This window comes from Monodelphis domestica, chromosome 1, assembly GCF_027887165.1.
Source record: "Monodelphis domestica isolate mMonDom1 chromosome 1, mMonDom1.pri, whole genome shotgun sequence".
In the NCBI taxonomy this organism is placed as follows: domain Eukaryota; kingdom Metazoa; phylum Chordata; class Mammalia; order Didelphimorphia; family Didelphidae; genus Monodelphis; species Monodelphis domestica.
Genome location: NC_077227.1, coordinates 93,582,191 through 93,599,916, shown reverse-complemented (window position 1 = coordinate 93,599,916; position 17,726 = coordinate 93,582,191). Strand labels below are relative to the sequence as shown.

At 38.6% G+C, this 17,726-nt stretch overlaps 1 protein-coding gene across 2 annotated transcripts in view; it reads left to right on the top strand.

Moving 5' to 3' along the window:
• Positions 1-7,676: 7,676 nt before the first annotated feature.
• Positions 7,677-17,726, top strand: part of INPP5F (inositol polyphosphate-5-phosphatase F) — a 100,070-nt gene continuing 90,020 nt past the window's right edge. For both annotated transcript variants that reach the window (XM_007478907.2, XM_001376725.4), the window contains exon 1: positions 7,677-8,059. In XM_007478907.2, coding sequence (XP_007478969.1) covers positions 7,963-8,059 — 97 coding nt within the window. In that variant the 5' untranslated portion in view covers positions 7,677-7,962. The remainder of the gene's footprint in view (positions 8,060-17,726) is intronic.

Genomic DNA, 17,726 nt, shown 5'->3' with positions numbered 1-17,726 from the left:
TAGCACCCAAATTTCTAATGGAGAAACTAGGAGAATTGAAGGAGGAAATAGACAGTAAAACTATATTAGTGGGAGATTTGAACCAACCACTATCAAATTTAGATAAATCAAATCAAAAAATAAATAAGAAAGAGGTAAAAGAAGTGAATGAAATCTTGGAAAAATTAGAGTTAATAGACATATGGAGAAAAAAAATAGGGACAAAAAGGAATACACCTTCTTCTCGGCACCACATGGCACATTCAAAAAGATTGACCATACACTAGGTCAGAGAAACATGGCATACAAATGCAGAAAAGCAGAAATAATAAATCCAGCCTTTTCAGATCATAAGGCAATAAAAATAATGATCAGTAAGGGTACATGGAGAACCAAATCAAAAATTAATTGGAAATTAAATAATATGATATTCCAAAATTGGTTAGTTAGAGAAGAAATCATAGAAACAATTGACAATTTCATCGAGGAAAATGACAATGGTGAGACATCCTTTCAAACCTTATGGGATGCAGCCAAAGCAGTAATCAGAGGAAAATTCATATCCCTGAGTGCATATATTACAAACTAGGGAGGGCAGAGATCAATGATTGGAAATGCAAATAAAAAAACTTGAAATCGAACAAATTAAAACCCCCCAGAAGTAAACCAAACTAGAGATCCTAAAAATTAAGGGAGAAATTAATAAAATTGTAAGTGATAGAACTATTAAACTAATAAATAAGACTAGAAGCTGGTACTTTGAAAAAAACAAACAAAATAGACAAAGTACTGGTCAATCTAATTTAAAAAAGGAAAGAAGAAAAGCAAATTAACAACATCAAAGATGAAAAGGGGGACATCACCTCCAATGAAGAGGAAATCAAGGCAATCATTAAAAATTACTTTGCCCAATTATATGGCAATAAATATGTTAATCTAGGCAATATGAATGAATATATACAAAAATATAAACTGCCTAGACTAACAGAAGAAATAGAATTCTTAAATAATCCCATATCAGAAAATGAAATCCAACAGGCCATCAAAGAACTTCCTAAGAAAAAATCCCCAGGGCCCGATGGATTCACAAGTGAATTCTATCAAGCATTCAAAGAACAGTTAATCCCCAAACTATACAAACTATTTGACATAATAAGTAAAGAGGGAGTTCTACCAAACTCCTTTTATGACACAAACATGGTACTAATTCCAAAACCAGGGAGGTCAAAAACAGAGAAAGAAAACTATAGACCAATCTCCCTAATGAATATAGATGCAAAAAATCTTAAATAGGATACTAGTAAAAAGACTCCAGCAAGTGATCAGAAAGGTCATCCACCATGATCAAGTAGGATTTATACCAGGAATGCAGGGCTGGTTCAATATTAGGAAAACCATCCACATAATTGACCACATCAACAAGCAAACCAACAAAAATCACATGATTATTTCAATAGATGCAGAAAAGCCCTTTGATAAAATACAACACCCATTCTTATTAAAACACTAGAAATCATAGGAATAGAAGGGTTGTTCCTAAAAATAATAAACAGTGTATATCTTAAACTATCAGCTAATATCATCTGCAATGGGGATAAACTAGATGCATTCCCCATAAGATCAGGAGTGAAACAAGGATGCCCATTATCACCTCTATTATTTTGCATTGTACTAGAAACACTAGCAGTAGCAATTAGAGAAGAAAAAGAAATTGAAGGCATCAAAATAGGCAAGGAGGAGACCAAGTTATCGCTCTTTGCGGATGACATGATGGTCTACTTAAAGAATCCTAGAGATTCAACCAAAAAGCTAATTGAAATAATCAACAACTTTAGCAAAGTTGCAGTATACAAAGTAAATCCTCATAAGTTATCAGCATTTCTATATATTTCCAACACAGCTCAGCAGCAAAAACTAGAAAGAGAAATCCCATTCAAAATCACCTTAGACAAAATAAAATACCTAGGAATCTATCTCCCGAGACAAACACAGGAACTATATGAACACAACTACAAAACACTCTCCACCCAACTAAAACTAGACTTGAGCTATTGGAAAAACATTAACTGCTCATGGGTAGGACGAGGCAATATAATAAAAATGAACATCCTACCCAAACTTATTTATCTATTTAGTGCCATACCCATTGAACTTCCAAAAATATTCTATACTGAATTAGAAAAAACCATAACAAAGTTCATTTGGAAGAACAAAGGATCAAGGACATCCAGGGAAATAATGAAAAAAAAAATACAAATGATGGGGGCCTTGCAGTCCCAGATCTCAAACTATATTACAAAGCAGCAGTCATCAAAACAATTTGGTACTGGCTAAGAAACTGAAAGGAGGATCAGTGGAATAGACTTGGGGCAAGTGACCTCAGCAAGACAGTATATGATAAACCCAAAGATCCTAGCTTTTGGGACAAAAATCCACTATTCGATAAAAACTGCTGGGAAAATTGGAAGACAGTGTGGGAAAGATTAGGTTTAGATCAACACCTCACACCCTACACCAAAATAAATTCAAAATGGGTGAATGACTTGAAAATCATGAAGGAAACTATAAGTAAGTTAGGCAAACACAGAATAGTATACATGTCAGACCTTTGGGAAGGGAAAGACTTTAAAACCAAGCAAGACTTAGAAAGAGTCACAAAATTTAAAATAAATAATTTTGACTACATCAAATTAAAAAGCTTTTGTACAAACAAAACCAATGTAACTAATATCAGAAGGGAAGCAACAAATTGGGAAATAATCTTCATAAAAACCTCTGACAAAGTTTTAATCACTCAAATTCATGAAGAGCTAAATCGATTGTACAAAAAATCAAGCCATTCTCCAATTGATAAATGGGCAAGGGACATGAATAGGCAGTTTTCAGATAAAGAAATTAAAACTATTAATAAGCACATGAAGAAGTGTTCTAAATCTCTTATAATCAGAGAGATGCAAATAAAAACAACTCAGAGGTATCACCTCACACCTAGCAGATTGGCTAACAGCAAAGGAAAGTAATGAATGCTGGAGGGGATGTGGCAAAGTAGGGACAATAATTCATTGCCCGTGGGGTTGTGAATTGATCCAACCATTCTGGAGGGCAATTTGGAACTATGCCCAAACAGCAATAAAAGACTGTCTGCACTTTGATCCAGCCATAGCATTGCTGAGTTTGTACCCCAAAGAGATAATAAGGAAAAATACATGTACAAAAATATTCATAGCTGCACTCTTTGTAGTGGCAAATAATTGGAAAATTAGAGTATTGTGGTATATATTGGTGATGGAATACTATTGTGCTCAAAGGAATAATAAAGTGGAGGAATTCCATGGAGACTGGAACAACCTCCAGGAAGTGATGCAGAGTGAGAAGAGCAGAACCAGGAGACATTGTACATAGAGACTGACACACTGTGGTACAATCGAACGTAATGGACTTCTCCATTAGTGTCAATGCAATGTTCCTGAACAACCTGCAGGGATCTAGGAGAAAAAACACTATCCACAAGCAGAGGACAAACTGTGGGAGTAAAAACACAGAGGAAAAGCAACTGCTTGACTACAGGGGTGAAGGGGATCTGACTGAGGAGAGACTCTAAATGAACACTTTAATGCAAATACCAACAACATGGAAATGGGTTCGAATCAAGAACACATGTGAAACCCAGTGGAATCGCGGGTCGGCTATTGGAGAGGTGGTTGGGGGAGGAAAAGAAAATGATCTTTGTCTCCAATGAATAATGTTTTGAAATGACCAAATAATATATTGTTTAAAAAAAATAAATACAAAGGAACCAATTATATTGAAAAAAATTATAGAAATATTTGAAATTTTTAAAAAGTTCACAGATGTCATTTTAAGGCAGGGGGAGGAGGAAACTGACTGGAAAAAGAAAATCAAGAGATCTAAGATTTGAAAACTGTAACCAAGTGACATAACTTGTCTGGGTCTATTTCCTTAATGTAAAATGCAGGGTTGCATTGTCCCTCCTTTCCTCCTCCCTCCTTCTTTCCTTCCTTCCTTCCCTCCTTCCTTTCTTTCTTTTTCTCTCTCACCCTTACCTTCATCTTAGAATCAATATTTTGTATTGGTTCTAAAGAAGAGTGTTAAGGGCTAGGTAATGGGGCTTAAGTGACTTATCCAGGGTCACATAGCTAGGAAGTGTTTGAGGCCAGATTTGAACCCAGAACTTCCCATCTCCAGGCCTGGTTCCCTTATCTACTCTAATCCACCTTGCTTCATGCCTTGTCTTTTTCAGCACCATCATTTTCTTACTTTAAACCATTGTTACTCAGTCATGTTCTACTCTTCATGACCCCATTTAGGGTTTTCGTAGCTGACTCTAGAGTGATTTGCCAGTTCCTTCTCCACCTCATTTTACAGATAAGGAAACTGAGATCAACAGGGTTAAATTGCCCAAGGTCACACAGCCAGTAAATATCTGAGGCTAGTTTTGAACTCAGGTCTTCCTGCTTTCAGGTTTGGTGCTCTATCCACTTTCCCCTCTAAATGCCCCTCATATCTATATGGGAAGGGATAAAATCCCTCCCTTAAATCATGTGACAAAATTGAGAGAAGTAGCTACTTTCCAGGTCTGAGATGCTGGTTCTGCTGTTAAAGTGTGTGTTGCCTTCTGGGAGAGAGAAAAATTGCCAGAAACAATTTGAAAATACTTTAGCTCTTAGACAGTGGAGAGTATGGCTCTTAGTCTTTCTCAACTGTATGTGGGTAGGTTAAACATGTTGTCTGTGCTCTGTTCAGTACTTATTACTTTTCCTTCTCACCGTGAGGAATAGAGAGATTGTGTGCAAAAGGTTGTATAATGAGACTGCTTAGGCAAGGGCTGAGATTGAATCAGCAAGGGTTAAGAGCGCAATCATAGCTTGTTAGAGTTGGGAAGGACCTTAGAATTTATTTTATAGGTGAAGATATTGAGAAGAAATGACTTGACCAGAATCAATGTTAGGGAATAGTAGAATCACCAAATCAAGACTGGAACCTAAGTCTCATTCCCATTTCACATATTTTCTATTATATATTTGCATGCAGAATCTATTACAAGTGAAACAATACTAGGTTCCTTTAAAAAAACAAACAAACTGTGTATTGGTCCCAAGGTGAAAGAGCAGTAAGGGCTAGGCTAGGCTAAGTGACTTGCCTAGGTCATAGGTTTCTTTTTTTTTAAAACCTTTACCTCTCAGAATCAATATCTTATGTTGGTTCCAAGGCAAAAGAAGGGTAAGAGCTAGGAAATGAATGGGGTGAAATAATACGCCCAGAGTCAACACAGGGAAGAAGTGTCTAAGGACACATTTGAACCCAGGACCTCCCAACCCCACTCCTGGCTCTCGATCCACTGAGCCACCTAGCTGCTCCTGCTACTAGGGAACACAAAAGAATTCGAGAGTGTAGGCTGTTTAGGACTTTACAGTTAAGCTGTAGGAGAGAAAAAATCTGGCAAAGGAAGTACTAGAGAACAATTTTTGAACTGGTAGTAGTAGTAGAGACTACTGTCTCTCAGTAATGGAGGATGATGATTGTCTTTGTGAGTTTTTATCTCTGGTGTATAGATGAGTGTGCACAAAGACACTTGTGCATGAAGGAGATTTAAGTGGAAAAGCCGATGCACAGAGACAGTCCCACTCTCTCGGCGTTGGAAGCCTGGGTCCAGTGGCACGAAAAATTGTTAAGTCTGGAGACTTTCTCAGCTGCATTGGATGGCTGTGTTGTCCTTTGTACTCCAACAAGCCCTAAGCATTCCACAGTGCTTTGCTGTGTCGCCCTCTCAGCCGTTGAACCTTCTTATTGGTTTCTTCCGTCTGTTCAGACGAAGCAGTCTTCACATGCTGGGTGAGCAAAGCCCTGGTTCACCAGGGGTCGATGACCCGATGGCTACCCTCACAAGGTTTAGCAGGCCTGTTGTTGCCTGGGGTGTGGCTGCTGCCGCATGCTAGCAGCTACTGGGAGCCACAAGTGAGAGCTGGGTGTCAGGTGGGGGTCAGAGGCTGGAGAGCTGCCCTAGAAGGGCACGACAAGCCCTCCATACCAGAGATACTACTCCTCCCTGAACACCCCATACACCCCAAATACATCCCGTGTTTGAACTGGTAAGTAAACATAAAAAGGACCTAGAAAGCTCCAGTCAGCTGAATATCCATATGAAAGGCAGGAATGTGGCTAAATAAGAGACACAAAGATGTTGTCTACAGGATTTAACTTTGCCTTTGTTCCTTTCCTCAGTCCTTTCAAGTAACCCAGACAGCAGAAGGGATTTGGAAGTGAAAGTGCTGGAGAACTCCAAAGTTTATCGTAGAGATGTTTGGTTGTCATGGGGTAATAAGCTTTACATGCAGAAGATGAGATCTAGTCAAGCCTTCAGGGAAGGCACAGGAAATACTTAGAGAGAACTAAGATGAAGTTTGTCCACTGGGACCCAGGCCCAAGGGCATTCGTTAGCTAGGAATTAGTAACTCCAAATCTTAAAGACCTTGGTGTCTGGGTCAAAAAAAAAAATCAGCAAGAGACCAAAGACTTTTCCGCATAGAATCCAGAAAAGGAACTCGCCACTCTCTAAAAAGGTGAAAAAGCTGAAAAGGTGTCTTTTCTAAGATTGTTGCTGGGCTTGCCGCTGAAGCAAGGGCAACTGCTTTTCTCAAAGAGCTAGAAAAAGAAAAGCCTTTGGCTTTTGAACTAAAAGAGCATGGTGGAGCCCACTCTTTTCATTAAGCACCAAGAACGTTAGCTGAAGCCAGAAGCTAAAGTGAACCCAGTGACAAGCTGTGACCAGCAGAGCAGCTTTCTGGGGAGGCTGTATGTGTATTGGAGAGTACCTGTCTGGGAGAGCTCTCAGGGAATAGGTCCAGTGAGAGCTGGGCAATGACATCAACAGATGACGTCAGCGGCCCCTCTGCTTCCCAGGTGCGAGAGCTACCTGAGGTCAAGGACCCGTGTCTCTTGTGTTTGTCCCACAGCACTCGCCCATAGTGAAGTCAGTCCATGCTTGAAGTTCTAGCAGATAGTTGGCCAGTCAACAAGCATTGATTAACCTCGTACTGTATCAGACACTGTGCTAAGCGCTAAGGATTTCTCTCCAATGTAGCCTGTCTTCAACTTGTTTGTATGAAGTTGTTTGCATGCTGTCTTCCCCGTTAGGTTGTGAGCTCCTTGAAGGCAGGAACCGTCATTGTTTTCTTTGTATTCCCAGCTCCTGGCACATAGCCTGCCTTTATAAAATCGCTTGTAGGTTAACGGAGAAAAGCAAAATGCTTTGAATTGTAGCCGACAAGTGGAGAATGACATGTGCCATTTGCCCTCTTGCTTTGAAAGAGCAAGGTGAAAGGGCCGCAAAGGGGCAGGCTCGGGGCGAGACCCCATTTGGGGTGTCTTTTCCGTATGATGATGCATCTGTTCCACTCCGGCCAAGAAACTCTTCCCCTTTTCCCCAACCCCCCACCCCATCCTGTTTGGAGTTTGAGGGTTGTTTTTTGTTTTTGTTTTTTAGCAGATCTGGCTCTAGTTCCCCTCTCTGGGGACACAGTTCTTGAGGATTAGGGAGGGCAGGCGGAGGGACCACGGAAAATGAGCTTCTGGCTCTAGTTCCCCACAAGGGGGCAGTCCGCAAAGGAAGGGCAGGCGGAGACTGCACTGGCCCCTGTTCCCCGCACGGGGACAGTGTGGGCCGCCATGGTCAGGATCACGTGAGGGTGGGGCGGGGCGGGGAGGTGCTGAGGGCGGAGCCTCGGTGCCGGAGAAGCCGACCGAAAGCCGGAGCTGGTCGCAGATAGACAGATTCAGGCCGAAGCGACTGTGTCGCTGTTCGAGGCGGCGCTTTTTTTGCGCTCTCCGCCCTCGGGCCTCGGCTCTGGCTCCGCGGCAGCCGTTCTGGCGGCTCTGGCTGAAGAGGGCGCCCCGGCCGAGCCGGGGGTCCGCCGTGGGGCGGGCTCGCCACCGTGCTCTCCGCCCCTCGGGCCCGGGGCAGGCATGGAGCTCTTCCAAGCCAAGGATCACTACATCCTGCAGCAGGGCGAGCGCGCGCTGTGGTGCAGCCGCCGGGACGGGCGCCTGCAGCTGCGACCTGGTGAGCGGGGACCTCTGTCTGGGAGGGGAGGGCCGCCGGGCTGACCTTCCATTGCAGCCTTGGGGAGAGGAGGGCATCAGGGGGGCGAGGCTTGCGCCCCCTTCCCGCTCCAGCCCTCTGCGGGGAACAGAGAGGGGTAGTCCCTTTCCCCCACCCAGCACTGGGCTGGGCAGGGGTTGGTTGAGGGGTGTGCATAGATGTGTGTGGGGCCAGGAGTCCGCAGCCTCCGGGGTTCTGGCGGGATCGTGGGCCGGGCGACCGCATCCCTTGGCCCGAGGTGAAAGGTCATTGTCTATTCGATGACTGGGTCGCAATGGATGATCCAGGGTCGGGTTTGGAGGAAGGATACTGGTTTTTGAAAGGAAGGTTCTTGAAGTTATATTTTACAAAAATAAAGGTTCTGTTTGGGAAAGGATGGTGAAGATGGATAGAAAGGTATTTTTTTTTAAACCCTGACCTGTTTGCTTCCTCCAAACCCAATTCACTCCTTAAACTTAGACTTGACATATTGTGTCCTTGAGAAGAGGGAAGTTCGTGTTCTGCCTCTAATGAATCAATTGGTCAGGTACCTAGCTTTCATTTATAACTGAGGAAGGGTTTATTAGCCTTCCCCCTTCCAAAGCTAATATTAAAATCAGAGATCTAATTAATAGGGAACAGCAATAACAAACAAAAGCTCTATAGCAAAACAGGTTACCAGTCTCTGTCACAGCAATTAAAATTCTTAATATACACCCACAGGAATCATATGGTGAACTGAAGATGAAAGATGGTATCTTTTAAGGATGGGCCTAATCCAATATGTGTGACCCTTCTGTTTGGGAATCGGTGTTTGAGGGGATAAAATAAAAAGGGTTTTATGTTAACTTGGTGTGCTTGCTTTTAAAGGTGCCCTCTTTCCTGGAATCTTAGGCAAGTGGCCAGAATGAAAGGTCTAAATTTAGAAGTTTTGTCTTCCACTTATAATATCAGGCGAGAAATGATCATCTCTGTCCATCTGTCTATTCCTGGCAGTACTGGCAGGAAGTCACCCCTGCTGACATCAATTTTAGTTTCTCTTCTCCAACTTTAAAGGTGTGACTATATTGTGATGACTGCTGTTTCCTCATACTTTGACATTTTAGTATTTCAGTTTAAATGCCCCTTTTCTTCTTGTCTAGTGATTATAGTGAGCATCATATATATATATATATAGAGAGAGAGAGAGCATTTTTATATGACCGCATCCATTGCTGTTTCTGGGGTTCCACAAAATGTTATAAAATTGACCTTGTTTAGGAATCAGGCTTATTAAAATATAGCAATTTTGTTTTGTATAAAAGATTCCGAAATCATTATTTTAGTTTTAATTTTGAGAGGTTAAGATTTAAAAATAGCCCAATAGTCCTTTTGTTCCTAGATTATTTGGTCAATATATTTACCTTTACCTTAATATTGCTTGAATTTAATCCTTGACCTAACAGTAAACCAAAGTAATTTAATTTTTTTTAATGGTCATCCATTAGTAATTTTCCCTTCTATACTTTGATCTCCTAAATTCTTCAAAATAACTTTTTCCATAGTATGTTTCAATTTTCTAAGATTGGTACATTAAGTAGGATTTGTCTTAAGTTACTAGCAAAGTACATATATCTATGTCTTGAAAATAATGTGATTTTAGTGCCAAATATTTCTTGCCTTTTTTGATCTGACAACACTAGAATAGCCTAATATAGTTGAAAGTATGCTGAACTAGTAGGAGTCACAAAACCTTCATTTTATCAGTCCTTTCACTAGCAGTGTAATCTGGGACAAGTCATTTGATTTTTCTAGGTCTAATTTCATTTATTAGCTAAATGAAGACATTTACCTATAAAGTCTTTTCCAGTTTTATGATTTCCTCTAGGTATTAATTAGTTCAGGGGTTTGCACTACCTAGATCAAACATTGACTATGCTGAACAGTATCCAGAAGCGCTGCCCCCCAACCCCACTTCTATCTCTAGGATCCTTTCCTAAGTTTAACTTTCATCACTTTTTTATTTACTGCAATTGAACAAATATTTATCAAACATACACTATGTTCAAGGTACCATTTTAGATATTAGAGAAACAAAGATAGAACACTGAAAAAAGGTTCTACCCTCAGATTTTATATTGTACTTGGAAGATATATACTAAGACAAAGTAAAGTATAGGATTATGTGAGGGGGGAAATTTATTAAGTGGAGAAATGGAGGCAAGGCTTCCAAGAGGAGTTTATATTTTGAAGAAAGAGAAGAATTGAAAGGGCAAAATGAGGTGGGGAGTCTTCAGTTACTTGGTGGTGCATCTATAGGATTTCAGGAAAGAAACTGGGGTGGCTATACAGACTTGAGAGTCATCTGCATAGAGATAATTTAGGCCATGGGAGCTTTTTAGAATTGGAAGATGGCCCAAGACAGAGACTTGAGGAACAGCTGTGCTTAGAGAGCAGGAGATAGGTGATGTTCCTACAAAGGAAACTGAAAAGGAGTGATTAGTTAGGAAGAGAACCAGAAGGGGATGATGTTAATGAAGTGAAGGGAGAAGGAGTGTCTAGGTGCAAGAGATGGTCAGCAGTGTTAAAAACCTGAGAGGTCGAGGAGGATGAAGAACTGAGAAAGAGCTCTTAAATTTAGCAGTTGAGAGATTATTCAAAGATTCAAACCAGGGACTTTGAGTGGAGTGAGTGCAATAAATGGAGAAGTGAGGAAATAGTGAGGAAGTGAATGTAGTCAATGAAGATAGTTATAAAAGCCCAGCAATCTTTCACCAAGCATTTATTAATCATTTAATATTATATGCCAGGCATTGTGCTAGGCATTACCATTACAAAAATGAAATGTTCTCTACCCTTAAAGAGCCTCCAGTCTATTGGGGAAGATAGTTGGTAAATGTGCAAGTGTCTGTAGAATAAATTCAAAATAAATATGAGGTGGTTTATGGAGGGAGGGCAGTGACAGTTAAGGACTTTAGGAAAGGCTTTGTGTAAAAAGTAGGTGACTGAACTTAATCTAGAGAAAAGTAAAGAATTCTTAAGAGATAGCGATGAGGAGAGAGTACATTCCAGGTTTTTGAGTCTAGCCTTCACAAATGCCTAGGGACAAGAGATGCAAATGCCTGTTCAAAGAACAACCAGGAGGCTGCTTTAGCTGGATTGTTGAGTGCAAAAGGGAGAAGGTAGGTTGATTTCTGATTGCCAGGGGTTTTAACAAACAAAAGCATCCACAAATATTAAGTACTTCTTATGTGACAGGCTTTGTGCCAAACAGAAGACATTATATTTTATCCTAGGAGCAATAGGCAATTGTTGGAGACTGAATATAGAGACAGGATTTTACTTAAAAGCAAAAGAAAATGAAAACCACTTTTTTAACTAAGTGGAGAATAGATTGGAGGTAGGAGACTTGAGGCAGTGAAAGAGAGGAGAAAAAAAATTAATTTGAGAGTTTGATAGTTAGGTAAAGGGGTTTTCTAAAAAGGTTTTTCTGAAGTCCAATATCTATAACATTTTGTTTTATGGCATTCATAATCAACAAACACTTATTAATAGTGCAATCTTTTGTTTTCTATGCTTTTCAGTCAATTGAATGACTATAAAGATGTGATATACTATAGCATTTCATTTGTGAAAGGCCGTTTTCTTATGTTAACTGAGGATATTTTTAGTGCTATGAATGGATTATTTATTTTATTTTTGCTAATAATTAGACCTGGCTTCATTCATTGGTTTTGTAGTCTCCTTTCTTTTAGATAGCTTGAGAACTCCAAACTTTTACTCCAGGATGGGTTTCCTTTGTATATATTTGGTTTAAAAAGTTTTATTTTTAAATGTTATTTCTACTTTCTCATTTAAAACATCAGAAACTTAATTTTTAGGGCAACAATATGCTGATTTTTCACCTTGATGAAGAGAAGAGTGTATCAGAAATCTTTATAAATCTTTTCCATTTTTCAACCTTTGTTTTTAGTTTCTCAAGATGTCATTGGGTTGATCTAGCTTATATGGGATTCTCGATTTACTTCTATTTTTACGTAAATGTTCTATATTTATTTCTATTTACTATTTTTGAAACAATACTGCTTGTAGTCTTTCCCCTTTTTCTTCCATGGCACTACAAGTTTTAAAAATCTTATCTTTATATCACTTTCATTTCTCCATAAGATTTTTACAAATGATTTTTTTAGTTCAAGTGAGTGTTTTTGCCTGTCATATTTCTTTATTTGGCAGGGAGATTAAATTTGCTGTCAAATAATTGATGACTGTTAAAATTCTTTAGGAAATGGTGATAGTCTTTGTAGATATCTGTTTTCTTATATGATTCCATCTTAATGGCCTATTTCAGTAGGTCGGATGGTAGTTACTTTCAGTGCTAGTGTTTATTTTTGTCACAGAGGACAGTAAAGACAGTGTTCAAATTAAGGTGGGATTGCTAATAGATTTTTGTAAGTTGCTCCAGTTAGATCCAGTGCAATATGTCACCTCAAAAGAGAATCATCAAGCATAGGGACACTCTAGGACTATTAAATATAATCCATAATCACTCAGAGGTATTCAACCTAATATCCACAGTTTTTTTTCTGTTCAGATTTACAATTTAATGGACAACCCATAGAACTGACCCATCACAGGAAATATAGCTTTGAAAGATCCTATAGATAGAACTGGTTCTAAAATGAATAGGTGTAGTATATGTTGAATTACATACCTTTGTGGACAATTGTTCAGTGTTTTTATTGAACCCAGGCTTCTTGAAGCAAAACAAAGATCCAACAAAAGTTGGACTTTGGTTTTTCCCCATTGATGCTGCATATCTATAAACATAGAATATGATAATCCATTTGTGTATCTCCTGACAGGCAATAGAGAATCACAATGGTACATATTAGTAGGCTGTAACATATTACTGACAGGAGAAGCAGTAGAAAAGCATTTCCTCAGTGATGTTCAACCAGAAAAGCAATTGGACTTATGATATAGTGAGAATGAAGAATATCAAATGGAAAACCATTGACATCTGTGATGGGTCACAAGATTTACAAGAAACTCCATAGCACATTCATTGGTGATATGGACAACTTGAGAAGGAATTCTCAGATTCAGGCTCTCCCTTGAGAAGGAATTGTGGGATTGTGGTCTTGAGATATCCACAATGATGAGATTACGGCTCTCTAGAAATCAGTTTTTCAAGTTAGGAATAAAAATTTTCAAGAAGGACCATTCTGAAATTGTAACATAGATTTTCCAAAATTATTTGGCAGTGGAAAGCATATCTCTAAGATGGCAATTTTTTGAACAATTGGTGATATGCTTTGGAAGAGGGAGTTCTCTATGCCATTGAAATCACAGGTCTGAACCAAAAAATAAAGATGATTAACCTCTTTTGAAGTATTCCTGACTCCAGGCCCATTCTATCCACTCTGCTAGCTAGCTACCCCTTTGACATTTAAAGGCTTTTATAAAAATAGGCTCCAATTTACCTTGATAGTCTTTTTTTGTATTCATTCTCCGGTCTAGTCAAACTAATCTTCTTACAAGTTCCTTACCCAGACATTCCATCTCCAGTTTTTTCTGCTTTTGTCCAGGCTGCTTCCCTCCTCATCCCTGAAATGTAATCTCTCTCTCCTCACTTCACCTCTTAGAATCTTTTTTCCTTTTAGAGCTCAGCTCAAAACTTCGAACTCATTCCTGATTTTTCTCTCCATTTCCCTCCATTCTACTGCTAGTGCTTCCCCCCAAAAAAGTTACTTTGCATTTATTTTATATGTATTTAAATGTATACACATCTCCCATAATACAACGGAAGTGCCTATAGAACAAAGATTGTAGTTTTTTTGGTCTTTGTAATTCCCTAGTAGCTAGCAAAGGATTTGGTTCATAGTAGATGCTTAATAAATTCTTGTTCTCAGGTCAAAGATGTTGGAGAATCATTGATCAGTGTAGTACTACCACTAATAATTGACTTATTAGTTATTTGTAAAGCAGGGCTTAATAAATGATAACAATGGACAGGAACAATTTCACCTGGTAAAACAAATTAAATCTTATAGGACACTAGCTAGTCAATTACTTATTTATTTTAAGCCCTTACCTTCTGTCTTAAAATCAATATTAAACATTGGTTCCAAGGCAGAACCATAATGGTAATGCTAGGCAATGGTTGTTAAGTGACTTGCCCAGGGATCACACAGCTAGGATGTGTCAGAGGCCAGATTTGAACCCAGGAACTCTTGTCTCCAGGACTGGCTCTATCTACCAAGCCACCTACCTACCCCAATGATTTCTTGTTAATAAATACTATCTTTTTTTAATGCTTGACTTGTGATTATTTGTGTGTGTGTGTATTTTTTTTTTTTTAACTATCAGGTCTCCAAAGAATACTCTTGTGAGTTGCCCTAATTTTGGGTCAGACTTTGATTTTAGATCAGCTTGGTATTCAATTCAAAAGGAAAACTGGAGTTTTCTGACTCTGGGTTGGCTACTTTTGCTACATGCGATTTTACATGTGATTGCTTCTTTTGTACCTTCTATTTGGAATTATTAGAAATCCTGCATACTGAAGTAAACAAGACTGGATAGAAGAACCTCTTGTAGTTTAGATAGTGATTGAGAATGTTGGCCTCTTCTGGGTGTTGTATTCCATTAGATTAATGATTCCGCTGTCCCAAGGTTTCCTTGTAGAGTACAACCCATCCATACTTTATCATTCTGTGATTCATGTCAATGTACTCCCATTAACCTTTCATAGAATATCTGCTGGAAGCATTCCCTAGTTCTCTGGTTATTGGTGCAGTAATTGAGCTGTCTGTCTGTTATCCATTGCTTCTTGCTACATGACCACCTATGATTCTGATCATATATTTCCAGGATGATTTTCTTATGCTACTTTTTTAGCAATCACTAAGTATTTTGCAGCTGGCTTGTGTACATTGTGTATTCAGCTATCTATTGTTTTTGGAGTATCTGTAATTTTGATTTTGGGGGGATAGTTTAATTTTTTTTAACCTAGATTTGTGATTTCATTTACTACTAAAGATTGGTATCCGCACTATCTTTGCAACTTAGTTTTAGAGAATCTCCTGGGTCCCTTAGAAGTTTAGTCTAGGGCAAACCACTCCAGTATCTTTGCCAAGAAAAGTCTGAAAGGAGACAAAGAATCAGACACAACTGAAATGACTGAACAACAGCATAGTCAGCATGTGTAAGAGACCTCACTTGAACTCAGATCTTTGATTCCAAAGCTAGCTAATTCTCTATTATAAAGATGAAAATTAATATCCAGTTCTCCAAGAATTATATTTAATAATATTTCTCTTGAAGTATAAAGAAGTAAGGCTAGCAAAAAACAAAAACCGCTTCTCCCTCCACCATGGAACCAGAGAGAGAGTGTAAGTGGAAACAAACTCAAAACTCCCTCCATGTAAGGAGACATACAAACAGAAAAAGGAAAAGGGGATTGTGGAAAATGTAGTATCTAAGGTTCAAGATTCTAAGTCAATACATTATCCTCTATACTACACTTATTAATCAATAACAATACCAGTTAATTTGGTTTTCACAACTTCTTACAACTAAAAAAGGACAAGGTTGTGTGGAAAGATCTTCTAATTTCTTTCTTCTGAAGGAACATGGTAATTTACAGTACTTGAACTAGAGGCGACTTTAGGGTCTTCTTATTACAACCCTTTTGTTATATTAAGGAGACAGAAGCCCAGAAAGCCAAAATATCTTCCTCAGTTCTTGTAGAAGGACTTAAATCATTTTCTCTGGCCAGATATTTTGAGACAAATTGAAAATTTAGGACCATAGTTAGACATTGCTGACTGATGTAAGATGAATTCTTTCTTCACAGTGTTCCATATTTGGTATAATTTAAGATCTCCTATTACCTTCATATTTTCTTGTGTTCAACTTGAAACCAACCTTCATTGGGAGAGGGAGGTTCTTCCTCTTGTACTTCCCTTTGCCAATGAAATCTCAGACCCAGCCCCCTTCCCTTGTCCTATTAAGAAAAGTTTTTTTTTTTCTTTTTGAATAATAACGTAAAGGAACTGTACTTCAGTGTCATTTAAATTTAAGTTCAGTTTTCCTACAGGTGACATTCTCCCTTAACATGAGGATGCCTCTTGATGCTTGCTACTGATTCAAAAGAATTCATGTATCTGTCTTATTTTTTTTAATCTGTTTCTTAATATGTTGTTCACTTGTTTCAGTAGTGATTTATTGTGGCCCCATTGGGATATTTTTGGCAAAGATGCTGGAATGGTTTGCTATTTCCTTTTCTAGTTCATTTTTGTATATGAAGAAACTGAGGCAAGCAGGGTTAAGGAACTTGTCCAGAGTCACACAGCTAGTGTCTGAGACCAGATTTGAACTTGGGAAGAATTTTTTGATTCCAGGCCCAGTGTTCATTCCACTATGTCACCTAGTTGCATATTTAATATATAAAAAGAGGTAAAAGTATTACATCGGTTAGTATTCTACCACCCCATCATATTGTTTATTCTAATTTTCTTTTATCATTTTTTTCTTGAAAACCTCGTATCTAGACTTTACATTTTTTAAATGTCTGCAGTTTATTTTCAAGGAAGTCACATGGTCATCAGAGGAAACAACAAGCTGGCATTGTAGAAAGAACACTGGACAATGATCATACTTGGGCTATGAAACGAGTTCTGTCACCAGTGTGTGACTTTGGTTGAGCCACTTCTCTTTTGTGTGTCTGTTGTTTTACCCTGATATGTTTTTGGGAATACATGTAAAACTGCAACCTTAATCAGGATAACCTTCAAAACCCTCTTACCACAAGAGACTAAATATTGCTGAATAAAAAGGTAGGGAAATGAGAAGGATCATGGCAAGATACAAGTAGTTTAAAGGGGCTCACATACTTAGATTTCTGTCTTCCATAGATGTAGACCAGTGAAAAAGTAGAAAAATATCCTGGTATTATTGTCATGTTTTTCTGTTCCTCAGGAACCAAAGGCTTGTCAGGAAACTTTATTATGTCTGGCCTAAAGATATACATCAGAGCAATATATATTCTGATGTTGGACCTTAGAAGCTAAGCCCCTAATGTCTTTATTTTTTATTTTAGGAAACTGAGGCTAGGGGCCTGAGATCCCAGGTACTACGAGGCTAAGATTTAACAACATAAGATTTTATTACTATTGCCAGGGAAGGCAATCCAGGTGACTCAGTAAATAGAGCCTGTGGAGTCAGGAAGACCCAAGTTCAAATCCTGCCTCTGAAACTTAACTAGCTGTATGGCATTGGGCAAATGCCTTAACTCCTACTTGCCTCTGTTTAATCAACTGTAAGATAGGGATAATAATAGCACCATCTCCCAGAGTTATAGCAAGGATCAATTGAGATAATATTTCTAAAGTCTTGAGCACAATGCCTGGCATATGGTAGGCACTATATAAATGCTATTATTATTATTATTATTATTGACAGTACTACCTTTGATAGGATTGCAGTTCATAAGATCATAGACTTAGAAAGCTAGGAGGGACCTCAGAAGTCATTTAGTTTAACTCTTCTTTCCTGTGGATGAGGAAACTCAAATTTTTTTAAATTAAATTTTATTTATTTTTTCCCAATTATATGTAAAAAAACATTTTCCAACATTTTCCCAAAAAGTTTGAATTTTGAATTCTCTCCT